At 41.4% G+C, this 19021-nt stretch overlaps 1 protein-coding gene across 4 annotated transcripts in view; it reads left to right on the top strand.

Annotated features, from left to right (window-relative positions):
* Positions 1–19002, top strand: part of LOC111265445 (uncharacterized) — a 79051-nt gene extending 60049 nt beyond the window's left edge. For 3 of the 4 annotated variants that reach the window (XM_022842136.2, XM_022842133.2, XM_022842138.2), the window contains 6 exons: positions 4513–5628; positions 5845–6163; positions 16014–16409; positions 17234–17452; positions 17952–18374; positions 18826–19002. In XM_022842136.2, coding sequence (XP_022697871.1) covers positions 4513–5628; positions 5845–6163; positions 16014–16409; positions 17234–17452; positions 17952–18374; positions 18826–18993 — 2641 coding nt within the window. In that variant the 3' untranslated portion in view covers positions 18994–19002. The remainder of the gene's footprint in view (positions 1–4512; positions 5629–5844; positions 6164–16013; positions 16410–17233; positions 17453–17951; positions 18375–18825) is intronic. The other variant, XM_022842134.2, reaches the window with a different exon arrangement.
* The last annotated feature ends 19 nt before the right edge of the window (positions 19003–19021 follow it).

Here is a 19021-nt window from a genome sequence, read left to right as displayed (position 1 = left end):
TATTGATGAATGTTTTCGGTCTGTCTATCCTAAGGACTCACCTCATGGCTTCAAAAACGCGGGACATCAAACATATAAGAATATGCTGGGGTTTAAAGAATGCTATGTTCAACCCTCCATTACTGTAGTAATAATAATAATAATAACAGTAGTTCAGCTGTTTGACGTTCATTCAATGAAGCAGTATTTTATCCATCGTTCCTTATATAATTCATACCCCCCTCCCCACGTTAAGCTGCCCTCTAATTCGAATAAAAGTTGTCGTTTGTGCCAATATTCGCGTCGCGTCCTCTGGAGACACTAAGCAGCCCGTTGTCACAACCAATCAGGAACAGAACTATTCAAAGATGTGGATGCTCCACCTGTTGCCAATAATATGACAGCCGTTGTGAAGCGTTATTGCACCTCGTACATGTGCAAACTGTTTACGTGCGTAGGCAAGTTCTTTCTCTTATTTAGCAGGTTGTCAGCCTAGAATAAAATCAATCATTTGTATCGTTGTTTGGATGCATTAGACTATTTTACTTTACGCCTCTCGTTTATGATATGAGGTATGTCATCGTATGCCACCACAACAACTTAGATCTTTTCTAATGTGCTATCTTTTTTTTTTATTTACATAAAAGGTACGCATAGTATTACACAATATATCGTTCAAATCCACAACTTTAAGAGGCAATATGTAGCACTTTAACTCCAGATGTTAAAAAAATAATCGCTAAAAAAATGCGCAATTTGCCTGCCCATTTATTTACCACTTTAGCCATCTCCGTGTTCCGAAAACCCTAAATCTCAAGACACAGAAGACGCAGTGAAGGGAAGCGTGTTCGAATGTTCAGTGTTGTTCGCGGTAAGTCGATTTGATCACTTGATTAGGTACTGGGGCGCTTTTGGCGTGTTTGCTGATTAATGCCCCGGCAAGATAGGTGACACCCACTTCAGCCTCGATCAGCCCTCAGAGTGAAAGTAAGGCAACCCCGAAGCATAGGTGTGAGGGGTGGAGAGGAGGTGGGATAAACCGATGTTTCTCCGGACTGTTTCTTACGGTTCATGTTGTCCGCTTGTACTGGTGCCTTTGATGATGAACTGAGCGAGGAGGAGCTATGCCCACTGGGCCATTTGTCTATCGCATTCTCGACGACTTAACACGATTGACTCACTGAATTCGAGGTTGGTCTAGCGTTGCGTTACTGTGTAGAAGGCCTGTACTTCGGAGTCGGAGCAGGAGGGTAAGCGGTTTTCGGGTCGCTCTCGCCACTGCCGCCGTCATCATCATCATCATCATCATCGTCGTCGTCGTCGTCGTCGTCATCGTCATTTCCTCTGCTTCACTCATTGAGCGAACGAGGAGACGATGGGGACTGACTACAACGGAATTGAGTGGGAGCACTGTTTCGATTTTCTGCCCTCATGCCAATGGCTAAGGAAGACGGGGTGATGTAGGTTAATTCGGGGGAGCGTAAAAGACCCTCAACTGAATGGAGCAGTGAAGCGAGGAAGCGACAACTACCGTATACCTACCTATTTAGGGTGAGACACGAGATTGAAGCAGTGGATAGCACAGCCGGGACTAGACAGTAGACTTCGCAGACCGAACCTGTCTGAGCTGATTAAAACAGATACCCACGCGCTACCAGGATTGCCCACTCTGTTCCGCAGTCATTCCGTACATTCAAGGGGGCAAGCCCGAAAGATAGCGAAAGCCACCCATCAGCCACAAAAAAGATTTTTTTACTGCTAGACACAGCCGTTAGTTGAGGTTGATAGGCTGTTACTGGTAATGGTGATTGCCATTTTTAAAACCTTACACTTTACTGACCTGTTTGAGTCGGCAAGCGACAACAAAATGAATGATTACATTATGGTTGGAATAATATTTATTCGTTATAATTATTTTAGCATGCTAATACGGCGTAGCGAATTACTATAAAGGTTAGGCCTTTGACCACGTTGTCGTGATACTTTTCACCATCTTAACAATAGAGATTAGAATAAGAACAACTCTTGGACGATCTAACATTATGTTACTAACGGTAGCAAACGTCAAAGCTAGTTAAAACCAAGAAAGTAATAGTGAAACAAATAAGCAGCCATAGTGAAAAATTCGACTTGTTAAAAATGGGTTACTATGATTACAAATACGTCCGCACACAACTTTTTTTTGCCTTGAGTCACTCTTTGTAGATTTACGTAAATGAGAAATGTTAATGTGTTGTAGCAATTCGCCAATGAAACGAACTTGAATAAGTGCGAGGAACCAACTTTTTACGGCGGAGATCACCTGCGAAACCCATGCGCACTCCTTGCTTTTTCTTGGCTTTCCGCATTGGCGTTGAGCTGAGCTAAGTAGGGAGTCTGTCGCCCTGTCCTGTGGGATCAGTGATTTATGCTGCTTTCCACAAAAGGGGCTTAAGTTGCAAGGGTACGGGTAGTTCAAGCTCGGAAACAAGCAAAAAGTAGTACAATTTAGACACAAGAAACAAGATCTGCTTGCCACAGGCTTTTGGGGTGAAGGAGAAGCGTTGGTCGGGAAGCAACGTTGATATGTGACACTAATTAGAATAAACGAAACAGATTACTTTATACTGCGGCAAAAGACCGGCGACAAATAAAGGGGGAAATTCACTACAGCTCCGAAGTGGATGGGTGCACCGGTCACGGTGGGGGGTGGTGGCTGAAAGGAAGTTGTTTCCTGCTTGATGTGAGCTGACATGAAATAGATGCTGCTATGCAAGAAGCCAATAGAAAGCGTTTTAACGCATTTAACAGCATCGGCAGGTTCAGTTTTCTTACCTTGAAATTTTGTCGTTAATTTATCATTTGTCAGTTTCGGTATCTGGCTTTAAAATGTCATATCCCTAGAAAATTAGTTTATGAGAAATCCTAGCTCGTAAGGTTCAGCCTAAACCCAGTAGATACACGCTCCGTTTAGCCATGATCAGTGTTACTTAAGTCGACGCTTCACTATTTACTGTTTGTTATTTTAGCACTATTTGTCGGCATTTATTAACAGGAAGTGGACAAAGAACAACAGGAACCTCTGTGAGTGTAGCCGTTATAGCATCTCGATCTAGCGAACTTCAGCTTGTTATTGTTTTGGGTTTACCGGTGTTGCAGAACGTTATTTCAGCCGGCCTATCTACTGCGCCCTAATGTTTGTTTACAGCTTTCCTGTTCTCGAGCGGGATCCGAATGGATCCTGCAGACCAGTCAATGCAACTCCGGTTTGGTCGTGGTGCACTACAACTATTACTGTATTACTTACGAGTGCAGAGTGGGGTCACTATCGTAAACGTGGGATAACACTATGCGCAATACAAACTCTACCCGGAAAAAAACATTACTACGCGGAATTGTGCATTTCGTAAAGTCTCTCTAGAAGTCAGTAAGTGCAGCAGCACTCGCGTTTATGTATGAAGTCGCTTACGGAATTTTTGTTCAACTCTTTGCAATCAGCGTACTTCACTCAACGACGCATATCAATGACGCTTGTCTGATAGGTTTGTCTCTAATAGTGGGTTGATATGGAAGTAGATAAGCTTGTTTACTCTATTGATTTCAGCAGAGCGTTTGCTTATTTTTGACCAGCGAGATGGACTATTTTCATTGAACGTTATGGATGTCACAACGGATTTCTTCACATGCGTTTCATGCCCATTATCAAGCAGAAGCACAAATTGAGAAATGACTCGATCTAAAATTCATATGGATATGTGTAACAGTAGTCATAGTACGGTTACGTCTATACATATATCCTGATACGCTGCAACGCAGCCTTACTCAGTACCTGCCTTCATATATTGGATTTGTGCAGTAGAGGAACAGTTACAGTGGTTTCTCTAGTAGTGGTGCTGATGCCTTAGCTTGGCAGCTGAGCGCCTATGCGAAATGGATCCATAGATACTGTGGGTCGACCCATTGGTTCAAGCGAACCAAAGTACGAGGGCAAATGGAACGTAGGAGGGACTGGACCCGTTTGAGTAATGGAGGTGTTTTGTACCCTGCCAGAGGAGAAGACTCTCTATCCCATCCAACTAACAGAGTAGGAATGGAGCATGCAGGCTGGGGGCGGTGACGGGGTCATCCTAAAGAGCCTACGTTCATCCGTTGCGAGAGGGGATTCGGGACTAGGGGAATGGGAATAAGACGGCCGGTGTTTCGTCGAGGTAGTAATTAACTTAAGATGCTAGGGAGAACACGACCGCTGACCAAGATGAATGGCGTTGTACAGCGCCAACGATGGAAATGTGCGCATTTGTCCTATCCTACACGTTATCTGATCTCTGTTGTTTACTGCTGAACGTAGCTTTGCATATTTATAAAACGAAAGAATCCTAGCTTCAGCAGTAGTAAAAGCACTATGGTTACATGATCGACGTGTATTCCAATCAAATCAGTGGAACGAAATAATTTCATGTATACAATTCAGCATGTTTTAATGGCTATAGATATAAATATTCATATAAACTAGTCCAGTGAACTAAATTTTATCTTTATTTTCATGGTCTACAGGTGTAAGCCGTGGATTTATGTCGATCTGTTTAAATCGAACAACCAACATGTGGTGACCGCAGAAGGACAGAATCAAGCGGCATCAGCAGCAACAGTGCAAGTTGCCAAGAAGGTACTAACTACAGGAAGTGTGCCTTTGGATCAGCTGGCCGGCCAGCTTGTAACGGGGTCTGGTCAGGGTACACTGCTAAGCCTGGGCTGCTCCGAGGGTCAAGTACCGTGTATTAGTCAACAGCTAACTTCGTCAGTATTTCCTTCACTCGGTAGCCCGTCGCAAGTTGTACCATCGGAGTGCACCGGGGGACACGGCCCTCATTCGCCGTTTACGCAGCCAGCTAGCCCCCCGCTTGCGAGTACGCCCCCCGCCGAAGCTTCGTGCGGGGGTTCTTCACCAACCACTACTGGCCTTTGCGCATTAGCTGCGTCCCCTGCAACTGCCACCTGCTGTTCACAAGGGCCAATCCCTGCTGTTCCCCCAACGGCGCATATGACGTGCAGCGTCGTCCAACTAAATGGGTCGTTTTGTTGTCAGGAAATGAATCAATGCGACGGACACTGCCCGTCACTCAGTTGCGGCGCGCCCACCGTACCGAGCACCGTGTCGGACTCGGGTCCAGCCTCGGCCACCAGTGTCCTTGTACCGAATTACGCTATAGTAAGCCAACACCAACCCTCTCAACAGCCTCCTCCACCTCCCCTAAGCTATTCAGGCGTCGGGCACTATTTACCATCCGTGACGTTGTCGCAGGCGGCTTACGCTGGTTCTCCAGCCTGTTCGACCTCGTCGTCATCAGCAACCTCGCGTAGCGTGTGTGGCACTCCGACGCCTTCGGTTGTATCTTCCTGCTCAGAACCATCAATTACGGCGCGTTCTAGGGCCGAGTCAACGTCCACAACGAGAAGTGAAGGCGATCAACATGCGGAGCAACCAAATCACCCTAAGCAAGAAAAGCGAACCGTTAATATCAAACAGGAGCCTTCAAGCGATTCCACCGCCCCAACTCAAGAGACACGAAAGGCTAAGCGCAGGACTCGTAATAATGGCCAGAACTCGATTGATAATGAGCGACTGCAAGACAGAAGACAACGACAGGCTAAGAAAGCCCGTCTAGCGAGGTATGTTTAGTTGCAGCCTATTTTGATGTGCACATGTTCGAGCATGGATGTACTAGACGCTCAGAGACCCCAGTCAATATAAAGCTAACCACGAAATGACAAGCAGAAGCAGGCTGGCAGCAAATTTCTAAAATCTAAAACGGCAATATCAGTTCGAAGAGTTCTTCGTTAAACAATAGGCATGCATGAATCAAACTTTATATTTGCACGTTCCAGGCAACGCGAGTCTCCTGAACAACGTAAAAAGCGTCTAGAAAAATTAGCTGCATATGCGGCAAAACGACGAGCCACTGAAACACCTGAAGAGCGTGAGAAGCGATTACAAGATATGCGCACTCGACAAAAGGAGCGCGTTCGCCGGAAAAAACTGCTACAACAGCACCAGCAGCAACAAGATCAACAGCCACTGCCACCTCCGTCACAGCAACAGCAGGAAACGCCGCAGAGAGCTCAGCAGCGAGCACAGCAGCAATTGCAAGCTGTGCAACAAGCAACGTCGCAACACCAGCAGCAGGAGCAGCCAACGCAGCAGCAGGTAAATAGCAATCCAATGCAGCTAAACATCGTCCCGCCTGGAATTCCACTCCCAACAACTGTTGCCCCACTACAATCCCCACTTGAAACAATGTTGCGTTTAGAGCAGTTCGGCTTATTGTGTCCGGAACAGCGGCATCCAGGCTCCAGTGGCAACATGGCCTAAGTAGGAAAAGCCCCTAACAACAACCTGCGAAGCTAGTGTCTTCAATATTATCATGTAAAGATATCTTCATTAATTAATGACTCTAAATTCATTCACGAATTTTAATTGCGCCCCTTAATATTGATCATATCCACGTGACTGCATCGTTGGATTGCTGCATCCACTAGGTTGGTGCGTAAGTAATGGCCTTTTTTGTTTGTAGAGCATTATTTGGTTTCGTTTGTTGAGACTACAAAATTTCTTGAGCTCTAGATATTTCTGACATAAAGCAGTATCTTCGGAATGTACCCTCTCTCATACTTTTCCGATATCAAAAAGCCACCGAAGCAGTTCAGACTAATTTATCCCGTACGGTCAGCGTTCTATAGCCAGGTTAATTTAACAGTTATGCTGCATGAATAAAGGAGCTCATGATTATCCTCGACGAACTCCACAAGTCAAATGCATTTCTTACCTTGTCAAAACCATTCTTGAACCTTTCGTCTCACCTGTGAGTGGTATTTTAAGCTATAGGAGCTTTGCCGTGCGCGTCGCACACGTCTTGAAGAAATAACTTTTTAGAGCTGAAGACGCTGTTCTGAGTTATAAAACGCTGGACAATCAGCACAAGAAATACAAAAAAGTTATGAACAAAGATGGCCATTTCGTGTGCGCTAATCTAATAGCCTTTTGCGGGCGACAACATCAGGGTATTAGAGCTCTACTTGTATAAGCATGAATGTCATCCAACTCTTTTGTATATTGCGATCTTATAGGCTAGTACTAAATATTGATAAGAGTATGTTTTTACCAAAAAAAAGTGTACGAAAATAAATACATTAAGAAGTTACAGGTAGCATTATCGTAGGTCATATTTGCTATTTGCAGGGTCGTTTCCTTTCTATTTGGGGGCAGTCAATTTGCGGATACTGCCAACATATCGAAAAAAAATTGTACTCAGTTTTATAAAAAAACAAAAAGTTTATAAATATTTAATTCTACTGCTAACGGAAAGGCATTGCTACGACACATGCATTTGTGAATATTATCTAGGTAGCGGTACTTTTAAATCTTAACTTTCAATTCTTAAAGGTTTCAGAAGCGCTACTTTAGCTTGTATTGCCAAGTTGCGTTTAAAGAATCTCTACTACAAGCTATTTTCGTCTTCTCGTAACCCAGCCTAAATTAGAATCAGACACTGCAGTGTGTTCCACTTAGTTTGGTACCTTACTAGAAAAAGTCGACGGTTGATCAGTTCAAGCCAGATAAGCTTTATTCAGTGAGTCACTTTGCCACATGCATCCAATATTTACAACAAGTTTTTTTTTTTTAATTAATTGTCCATCTTGTGGTCACATGGCTATACATTTTCACGTTTTATTATTATTATTACATACCATCGTAGAAGGATAGAGAGATGGGTAAGTTTTTCTAATAAGAGCTATGGCTCGTGCTAATTCGCTGTTGCATTTAACCATAGTTGAATCGACGAGGGATCTGCCGAACATACAATGACACAATTCAGTTTTAGTCACACGCAGGCTATCCAAGTAACTGTTATAAAGTGAGTAACGACTATCCGAAATAAAGAGCACGAGTTAATGCTAACCCATGCATTTGACTTAATTATTTCTATCATGGCATGATGTTTTAAAAACTCATCGCATGATGAGCTGCTGGCTGAGTCTTATTTTAACACCTATGCGATTAAACCTCGTTCTGAGCTAAGATTCACGCCATCCTCCGTCGGAGGTTTCAGTTAGAACATGTTGTTGTCTACTATAGCATATAATGCTTTCATTTTCGATCTAATAGTTTACCTATAGTAAACAGCAGCTCCAGTCCGCTCTGCCTTATTACTTCAATTGCTTTACCATTTAATAATTCTCAAATTCGGACCAGGATATTAATACTGATATAGGCTTTATTTAACAAAACAAATCCGAATTTGAGTTTTAAATACAGAGTACATGTTTGAAGAGAATTCAGCAGGTAAAATTGCCCATAAAACGCAATCGTTCGTTTCTTTTCATTGTGCGTCTCCAATAAGTCACACATTACCTTCCGCTGAATTACCAAAGAAGCCTGTAGTTAATTTCGAATAATCTATCACTTAACATGCCGTTGGTATGAATATTTTTATGTTCAAGCTTTAAATGTAAAAAAGTCAGATGCTAATGGCACTTTATTTTAAAACAACATACATGAAAAACGCATCTCTCTTTATAAGCCGTAAAAAAAGTTTGTCATTTCCTTGATAAAAATGAGCAATACTTTACCATTCGCATTTTGTGTTTATTCTAGGCGTTGTGCCAAATTTTTCTATTGGAAAGTGCACCTTAATTCCTCAAAATGTTTGCTGAATTTAGGTCTGTAAAATTTGGATAGCTAAACAGCTTTCTCTTTAAATTTTCTTTGATACTAACTTGCTTTAACTTCTAATCGCTCAAGTTACATCGAAATGATTCTAGAACGCTTTCGCTTCCCTTATGCACTACTTCATAGCTGAAAGAGGATTACCTTATTGGATCACGAGTATACATGCGCAAAAATTTACATTACTTTCAAATTTCAATTTACTTACAAACAGACGGATATTAAAACCAATATTTTAGTGAAGAGCTAACAGGGAGATCTATAAGTAATCTGCCAAGGCAGCGAATCTTGAAGATACCGACATTTGAGCACGTTATCCTGAAGACTCGTCGTCCTACAATGTTATTATGATCTTTATTACGATATTTTAACATATAACATATTATGGCAACAAATAAAGTGAACCTGTATTCGTAATACGGACTCTTGTATATCACTGCCCCGTTTTTCACAAGTTGGGTCGGCGCTGATATTTTTCGAACGTGTTCCTTCTCTGTGAACCAGATTAACTTTCTTCGAAGTGATTCATTGACCACGTTTAGTAGCAAAGATAATTCTTATCTTATAACGCCTCGACATAGAGTCAGAAGCATCGTTGATAACTGACATTTTTTCTCTGCTCAATTTTCGTAAACATGCAATGTGCATTATGACAGGTAACTTGTTTTAACATGCACTTCGTTTACTTTAGCCGTAATGTATATTCTCAGGATTCGGTTTGTGTGGTTCCTTTCTGCATGGCCACGAGTGCCAAGAAACTGATATTTAATTTTCTCGATGAGGTATTAGATGTTGCTTTGTCAGGCTATCTCTACAAGAAGGTAATCAAAGTATAGTCGAATGACGTTCAGTGACTTCTTACTGCTTGATCGTGCAAGCCAATTCCACTCGATTGCGGCCTCCTTAAAGATCGGTTGATACTGACAAGCATCTTTAGTAGGCGAGTCCTCCGCTGTCATTTTTGCCTCGATTTAAGCGCGATCACCTCGTTATCATCGCTTTTGTATCATTGTCGTTAAGCCAGTGACAGAAAAAGGCTGTTCTCCACATATGATCCAACCGTATCCTTAGAGCAAGATCAGATTTAGTCTTGGTGTGCCTTGCAAACCCCGTGCAGAAGCTCATCAAGGCCGGATGTCTTCGACGATCAGGTCGACCCTGATAACGCCTAAACTAAACGCATGATATATTGATACATCGATAACGTAGCCGACGTACACATATAAGAAGGCCTGATTTCGCAAGTAATGTTTCTAATTGTTATTTGATTACCCTTCACCAAGACTGCGAGTGGTGAAGTACTGTATCAGATTATTGCTCGTTTTGGCTACTGTTTTTTGTTCATACATATTTATGTACGAGCAGCTGATGACTTGAATACTTCGGCAACGTACTAAGACTAAAAGGTTGAACTAATGGAGATAAAGGTTAGATCTTTATGTCACCAAACGGAGATCGAAAAAGCAGTATTCTAGCAGTTGTATCGAAAGAAAAATCCAAAATGTATTTTGGCACCGTACTTCGCAGATATCCTAATATTATAAGATAGATAATACAGGAAGCGGACATTCAGTTGCTCTGTTGAAATGCGCAATTACTGTGTTCTTATAAATCTATGTAAAAAAAAAAAAACTGCATTATATATTAATGGAAATGCCAACGCTCTATAATAAAGAAAAGATAAGTAGTCTCTTATATCAGAACGTAAATAAACATAATTTAATAACTTCGTTAATAACTTCTCGCAGAGAAGTATTATTTTAGTACAACACGTATCTCCTGGATGTTGGAGGCACTTGCCTTGTGCTTACACTTTATAAACTGTTATGTTTATTAGAGCAATATTGGTTTCTCACTCATGAAAAATACAGAAGTAGTCTAACTAGAATGTGAGCTCTTTCGTGCAGAACTGATGGAATTTAATTATTTATGTAACCTAGCAACCTGAAAATCACGGTTCTTTTAAAGTAATCAGCGAATTTCAATTTGTGATATTTAAGCTTCTGCAATAGAAAACGCTTACTAGCTGCATGCCAAATGTTCATATATAACAGGCGAGAGAGGCAGAGATGAGTAAAGCGTAAATATTTGGAAGAATTCTAGACTGGGAATTTAGTCAGCATGAATCTTAACGGTATACCTATCTAACTGGCGGTCCGTTTTTCTGTAACAAATTTATGTTTCTTTTAAACAAAGCTTCTTCCGCCACTCGCTCTATTATTGCAATCAGCTTTCATCAAGCGTGAATAGTAGGCAAATCTTTACATCACTATAAGTTTCCAAAAGTAAATATAATTAGCAGCTTTCTGTACTGATATCTAAAGCAGGGTCGGTCTTCCCTAAATTCTCCGCCTACGCAAAATAAGCATTCTTCTGTATAGCTAGCCTAAATGAAAAGCTAATCCTAGTTTTATGACGAGCAATGGCTATCGGGCAGCACGCTTGATGAAAATAAATGAGTCATATTGGACCCACTTGATTGGCTGTTGTACGCAGCCGTACGACAACCCAACGTGGCACCACTTTAGGCCTCAGTCTCCTTTGGTAACCAGAGTTTTTGTATTAAGTACAACCCCTTCAAAGACAAGTCTGTGAGTGTAAGTCACACTTGTTACATGGGTGAGGCCTGTTTCTCTTATTTGTGCTACTAACAGCCTTTGTGACTGACAAAGACGCAAATTGATGACGACAATATATCTATTTAGGCTACTCGAGTGTGTACGGTACATCCCACACATGTTTTTTTCATACTAATTATTCAATAAAAGAAGTGCCGCCAGGTAAGTATTGGATTCCCTTATCTAAATACTGCATGACTTGAGGAGTGTTTTCTTAAAACACTATCTATTAATGGAGGTAATTTAGCTAAACAAACTATTTGTAATGACGGTTCCAGGTAGCTCGGACCCTAACAGGAAGAGGATGAAATGCAATACGCGTATTGACTTAGTCTTGTGAATCGAAATCTATTGCATATTGCTAACAAATAAATTACGTTTATATTATGTAATAAGTTAAATTGGGCAATCGTTATCCTCATCTTAAAAACGTACTTAAGTCTGGCAAATGTAAAGGGACTCCTTTCATGCAAATAGTTTAGGTTGAAGGACTCTGCTGTTGTTTCATATGCTGAACATATTTCAATATCCACACATATGATGGAGCACCAACTCCAACTCCATTTTCGAAAGAAAACGTTTCGGATGATGTATGGCGCCCATAGTCAGCTTATATATGTATTAGAAAGAGGGATCTATATAAAAGAAAGAAAGTTATTTACGAGTTAAGCATGTTCCTGGATCCTCTTAGTGTTGCAGGCGGAGTCGCTTGTATGATTTGGCCGTACTAATTACTCATATTTGCCTTTTTCGAGAGAAATCTCGCATGTATTAAGAAGGAATAGGCAAAATAGCTCGGCGGTCGTTCGTCGTAAGAATAGAAGCGTCATCAATATTTAATTTAAGTAAACTGTAGGGAAAACTGTATGAGTCAAAGGAAGTTCACAGGGAGCAACTTCTGGTGAAATATTAACGTATACGATGGTAAGACTGCGTTGGTAACGTGTTGGAGACGATGGATTTGTCAACGTCAGATGGGATACTGTCCACAATGAGTTCTTCTCTTTCTAAAAAAGGAAGCAGTTGATAGAACGGACGTTTGTGCCGAATTAACAGCCTAACGTAAGATGACTTATAGTAAACGTGCATGGTAAATAGAAATGAGCTTTCTATTTTTTTTATCCAAATACAATTACAGATACACTATGTGTATATGCAGTAGATAATAGTATATTGAATATTACCTTCGCAAATTAAAGCACATGGAGTTAGCACAGGTTGGACGCTCCATTATGTAAGGCTTGAAGTTTCAAGCGCTTTCAGCATCGAATTGCGTATACACCTCCGTTATTGCTAACAACGATAAATGTCGACGAAGGACAAATGTCTTTTTTATGTGGGACTTATGTACTTTCTTAGCATTAATATTTATTCCCTACAAAAGTTGTAAAAATTAATCCAACCAAAAAACATCTACGCTAGATTTGCAATGTGTCGAGCTTTTCACTTGGTACCGTCGTTAGGCGTTCCAATCCGAAATGCATTGCGCCTATGCCTAGATTCGAACCTAGACGACCACGCACCCCGAAGATTAGTTGGCAATTACTCTACTCACTAAGATATCATGTGTACACATCTTGTCAACGTAACACCACTTAGACAGTCACAGCCACGCCCTCGTCACTTTTTGTTGCCTTCTTGCAGCCCTGCTCCCTAAAATCGAGATTTACCTTTCCTGCTGAATTTCAGAGATATTCGGCCGTAAAATATCGCTGACACTAGTAAAACAGCAAGGATACAAGTGCTGCTAATGATTTGGGGATGCAAAATCATCAAAGGCTCTTGGCCTTTTACTGTCAGGTGCGAGTACCTCATTTACTTCACGCCTTTTTTTCCATTATTAGCGGACTACTGGAATATCATTGTTAAAATGTCGTCAGTTCTTTTATTTTTTTGTTTTGAATTTTGCGAACGCGCTATTGGAACGTGTGAGTAATTTTTTGGGAGTTAATATTATCTCTGAGCTCGACGTTCGCACTGGTCTTATCACTGGCTTCAATGCTGCAATCGATAGCCGAGCGTCGCGATCACTTGTTGTTGATCACACACAGAGAAGCGCCTGTCGTTAATGTCTCGGGCTTTCCTCGATTTTTTTTTCGCCACCATTAATCATCATCATCATCATAAGCCCTTCTCTATGCGGTCATCTAAGAGTTACCTACATCAAACTGTACAGTTGTCATCAGTGTGGTTTACTGTGTCAGCTACATTGCTGGTGGTAGGTATAGGTGAGGTCACTAAGAGCAAGCGGCTACGCAAGTTCTACTCAAGTCGGATGTCCTTTTCCAGATTTGGTTCCCTTAGAAATCATTTACTTCGCTCTATAAATACAATCACTGCCTTATATGCTCTACCTAAGGCGACTAGATACTAAAAAAGTAGACTAGTTCACATTTACGGTCCAGAAGTATAACTTAAATATTGGCTGCCCAACAGTGCAGCCCAAAAAATGGTTATGTAAATAGAAAGAAACAACGCCCCCTCTTCTCACCACCATCATCATCATCATCATCATCACTATCGTGAGTGTGATCGAGTCGTAACAACACAGCGAAAAAAAAATTATTGCATGATTTCTGTTGCGTGTCTGCATTGGATATCCTTTTCATGTGCACCCTTGACGAAGCTCACATATTAAGTAGAGTTTCACCTTTATGGGAACCTACGAGGCACCCTGCACCATACAGTTTCCCCGTATACTAACGGGTATAATGTTCAATCTTTTCATTCTTCTCCATTAAATCTACATAATAACATTTGATTAGTCTGGCCACCAAGATATGCGAATTATTATGAACTCCTTCGTTTTTTCTATTGAGCCAAATCCCTGTTATTCGTGGTTGTCTGCTGGGTTACCGTCGGTCACATTTCTTTTGTATATAGTCGTAAGAGCAGACGCCTGCGTCAGCAGAACTTAGAACTTAACAAAAGAAAATGCGCAGCTAATGAGGTGAAGTAGACTAAGGAAAACGGCGCTGCACCGCTAGAGTAAGGGAGCAAACAATCAGGATTCATCAAATTCGCATTAGCAATAGCGAACCATTTGATAGGCGCAGTTACTACTCTTGCAGTAGATACCCAGGCAATAGAGCATCCCAGGCAAACGGACCATCCCTGGCACGGCCAGCGGAGAAACGCATTGGATCGTAATGCCTTGCTGCAGTTCATTGATGGCGTCCTTCTTCATTGTCTACAACCCTCCCCCATTCCCCCTTCGTTCTTTACATCTGTTGAGGTCGATGTCGTCGTGAACGTCACACAACGAGCGACTGTTGAAGACCTTTTATTTGGTCTTCTTGGTCCTCGTCATAACAACATCATTCTCTCAGATAGACCTCTCATGCCTTCATTCCCTCTTACTTCTGTAACTCGTCGTATTTTCTAGTGCGATATAAATGTATATAGACACTCGATAACTTCGATAATACTCAATGAGTTCGAGATACGTGTAGTTAACAAAAAGTCTCGAGCACTCCGCTTTAGCTTATAATTCCTTACGTTTCATCATAATTCCACCAAAGCGAAATCAGAATTGTCTATTAGAACCTGGTATTTTGAATATGTCAGTCCTTAGAAGACGGTGAAATGAATTTAAAATCTTTTTGCTATAATTTTCTAAATGCTGCTTTACAATTAATCCTGTTTTAATTGAAGGCTGCATATATTTGCCAGAGATCTCGAAGGATACTAAAATTGTGTAGGCTTGCATAAAAAAATTCAACCTCCAAGCTTATTACAGAAGGCTTTGGGGAAGACGCATGTATCACACTCAAAAAGTACTGTTTAACAAATCTTTGGATGACAACTAATCGTGGCAATGAAGGTGTTAATAATAAGTATCGACTGGAATAATAATATTAAGGTTTTTAAAGTTCGAGGCTAATGTAAAACTATAATTTTGTGTTACTCTTTTGTAGTAGCGTATCTAATGATTATATAAGAAGCAAGTTGCAAATGAAAGCCTTATTATGAAAATTGCTTTACGTATTTATGATAATTATAAAAGTGGATTTCTCCTGGGCCTTATTTGCCCATCGGCCAAATCGAATCAATGTCTGTCCCGTCGTAAACAAATGTCGCAATAGCATGTTTCTATTCAAATCCCTTTGAGTATTTCAAATCAGGAGGAAAATGAGGGTTGTTTGCAAAATATTTGCACGTAGCCCTTGCATGTGAAAGCCGGCGAACAGATCTAAGAAATAATATAAAATATTATCAGAGACTTAACGTTGCTAAAAATGGTATGCGCATAAATATACCTTATATTGACAAGTAAGGTAAAAGAGTAGCTCTGAAATAAGGAATGACCATATGCCGGTTTTTTAACTGTTGCTTACATTTAAATCAGCCAATAAAATACATTACGAATGCGTTACAAAGTATTGAGGTACTTCTTTTCTTTTTGTAAAGGTACTTTTTTTGTCCGTCCCAGGCCCATATATTTTGTTTTTTTGTTCTGCAAACACACAAGTATGCACAATCTGTCTTCCTATAGTTGTTGTTGTTGTTGTCGTATAGTTATTTATTGTATGTTATTATATTGATTCTAGTCATATGAGTGCTGGCGATTGCTGTAGATAAATCGTATACTCGATACGTAAAGGTCAACTTGCAGAGCACTTCTAAAAAATATGTCATGTAACGTGCTTGAAAAGCAGTGCAGACTGAGATTAATTGAAGTCAACTTTGTGTGGGTTAACTTTTTGTTCTAGTTGAGCGATACCGTTACCATGGCGGAGGTTCCTGATGTAAGTCCAGGAGCTCGTGCGTCCGAAGCGTCAGCATCTCCAGCTACCAGCACTTCGTCAACCACTTCCCACTCAGCGGGAACTCCGCGATCAGCTACAGGAAGCCGCGATACTTCTGCAGTTGCAGCTGCTTCGTCGCCTAATACTGGAGATCCACCGATAACGCCTACTCCATCAGTAACAGTGCCTGCCCTTCAACAAATCCTTGCGGTTCTAGCGGCAGGAACAGCGGTAGCTACGGATCCAGCTGTCACTGTCGCGCAGGTGACGGCACGTTTGGCACCTGGTGGGACAACGCTTAGTACGCGGGTCGCCCGTTTGCGGCCCATTCTACCAAAGCCCACACTGCATGGCCACAAGGTGAGAATATCTTCAAGACGTCCTTTCCCACTTTGTTTATTCCGCTTCTGTGGCTCACACGTACGGTTCACGTTATCCGAGAGTTTATGTACCATCCTGAATACTGCACTGAAGCTACAACAGCTACGAGATCGGAAGTTTGATTTCCGCTTAAACTCTGTACTTTTTCAAATTAGGAGAAGGAGGCCAACGGCGTATCTGCTTATTGCATTTGGGTAAGAAGTAGTGACTGCAATTCCTTAATATCAACTTGGCATGCAGTATCGTTTATCCACCGTACAGAAACGTTTATTATACGCATTACCTATTATAATGTAATACTAATTATAGATTGTTCCCTCTCGAAAAGTGACCAAAGTAGGCACAGTATATATTGCGGAAGCGTCCATTCGGAAGTGTCTAAAGTAATGTCTAACGACTGAAATACCAGATGTAAAACCCCTAAAGACTGTTGCAATATTGGTAATCAGCAGTTTAAAGCATACAAAAAACAGAATCATTAGGTTAGCACTAAAGACATACGTAAATGTCGATTTACGAGCTCTAATTATAATATCCACAATAGCAATAATAGCCCAATGCTATACTTAACAATCCGAACTGTGTAGTACGTGTACTGTCCAAGATTATCGACGAGGCTTCGCTTAAAAACGCATAATCTCTATGTAGCAAACAGTTCAAATATAAATAAAATTTTCACTTTAAAATACAAAAAATCGCTGCCAGATGTGGGGCGTTTATCACGGTGTTTATCGCCTGCCTTTTTTTAAGTAGGAGAAATTGGGCCATGATTTCAAAACATTGCTTTTATTTCTCATTTCCAGACGGACCCGTTAAACCTAAAAAGCGTCTGTGTTCAATTAGCTCCTGGAAGCGGGTCAATAGTTACGCCTGCACTAACAGGGTCTTGTTCATCGGCCTCAAATAGTAATGGTGCAGCATGTGCGGGTACAGCCGTTCGGATTGCTACTCTCAACTATCCAACGCCGTCAACTCTCAGTTCATGCTCCAGTCCAACACAGTCTCAACTCTCTGACTTTGACGTATGTGTCATCATCTCTATACTCATTAGCTATGTCCAACTGTAACAGTGAGGGAAGGGATAGAAGAAAGAGAGTATATGGTATAACGTAAATAATATTTTATTTTATTACTAAAAATTTTAGAGAACATTTGAAATGTGTATATTTCTTATAGCTTATTTGAATATAAAAATCATAAATGTGTAAAATTACTTAACTGCACATATATTTTTCATATTTTGAGATGACTCTCAAGACGGCCATTATGGCTTGTCTTAAAATATAATGCGATTGTTTTCCGGAAAAAGTCTACCACGCTGTTGCTCGCTTAAGTGAACTTCTATACTACCCTGATAATCATTGTGAAATCAATATCCGATCCATTTGCGAATTCATTGGGTAAGAAGATGTAAAAAACTGCAACGAAGTTTTTTTACATCAACCAATGCAGTATGTTTAACTTGCAATAGTTCCGGTTTAAATCTTACGTTTATACTGTGTACGATTTGTGTCTCATTAGCAGATTCCATCCCCGCTCAGTATGTCGGATCGATCAACTCCTTTAGATTTTTCTCCGACCGTCGATGTGGTCGCAGCGCGCTCCGATGAAAACCCGCGCGAAGGCATGGCCCCAAAGAATCTTTCGCAACGAACGCGTGCTCAGTCCGCCAATCAGACAAACGGTTCACATAAACCTCTGCTCGGTGATCGAGTCTCAGCTTTTATGGGAACGGGATTTCCGAATAGAGGCACTACTCAATCATCGACTTCTGGTTCTTGTCCGCCTCTCCCCGACCAGTTCATCGCCACCCGTGGTGCACCTCCCGAATTCATCGATGAGACACCGATCGCGTTAGAGGCCAATCGGGGTCCACCACGAGGCGAAATCACACGGACGCCAGCTCAAGCTGGACACGAACATGTCAACCTCGATGAGCTCAGAGTAAGATATCTTTCTTTATTTCGCTAAGCCTAAAAGCTCATTCGTCGACGCCTTGAAATGGACGTTGTTCTTAATTACTAGAGTAATTTACTTTGGCTCCTTCGGACAAATACTAATGCCGCACCTATTAGTAGTGGAAACCCTTGGGAATATTAGGTTGTTCTATATTGTTCCGTTTGCCCATTATCTCAACTAACATAAAGCATTGAGCCCCTTGGGGTAGGATTTTCCCCGAACTTCACATAGCTTTTAAAAGGAAGGCTATCTTCGGCAGTACTCAACAGCAAATACCGGACAGTGTTATACAGAATATAGCAAAGCCGATGCCGGTGACGTACACTTCTACTTGATGTCGGTGTCGATGTTACCTTTACTTGTTACTAAATTCGTTGATCGTTTTTAATCAAAATTAACATTGTTTTTTCTTAATGCCTGTTGCTGATATCATCAGTATACTACTCTCGGTGAGGTCCTATCTGCTAGGGCGTCTCCTTCTGCTTCGTCTCCATCAAACTCTTCGGTGGCTCTTCAAGCAGGACTTCACACACCGCCTCCATCTGAATGCGCGGTGGAGGCTCCAGCGCTTGGCCAACCTCAGGTAGACATTGACCACCTCTGATAACGGATTTGCCCCCACTCCGGTTAGA

Source organism: Varroa jacobsoni, unplaced genomic scaffold (genome assembly GCF_002532875.2).
Source record: "Varroa jacobsoni isolate VJ856 unplaced genomic scaffold, vjacob_1.0 scaffold_974, whole genome shotgun sequence".
Lineage (NCBI taxonomy): Eukaryota > Metazoa > Arthropoda > Arachnida > Mesostigmata > Varroidae > Varroa > Varroa jacobsoni.
The sequence above is the reverse complement of the archived record's forward strand: the minus strand, read 5'-3'. Positions and strand labels throughout refer to the sequence as shown.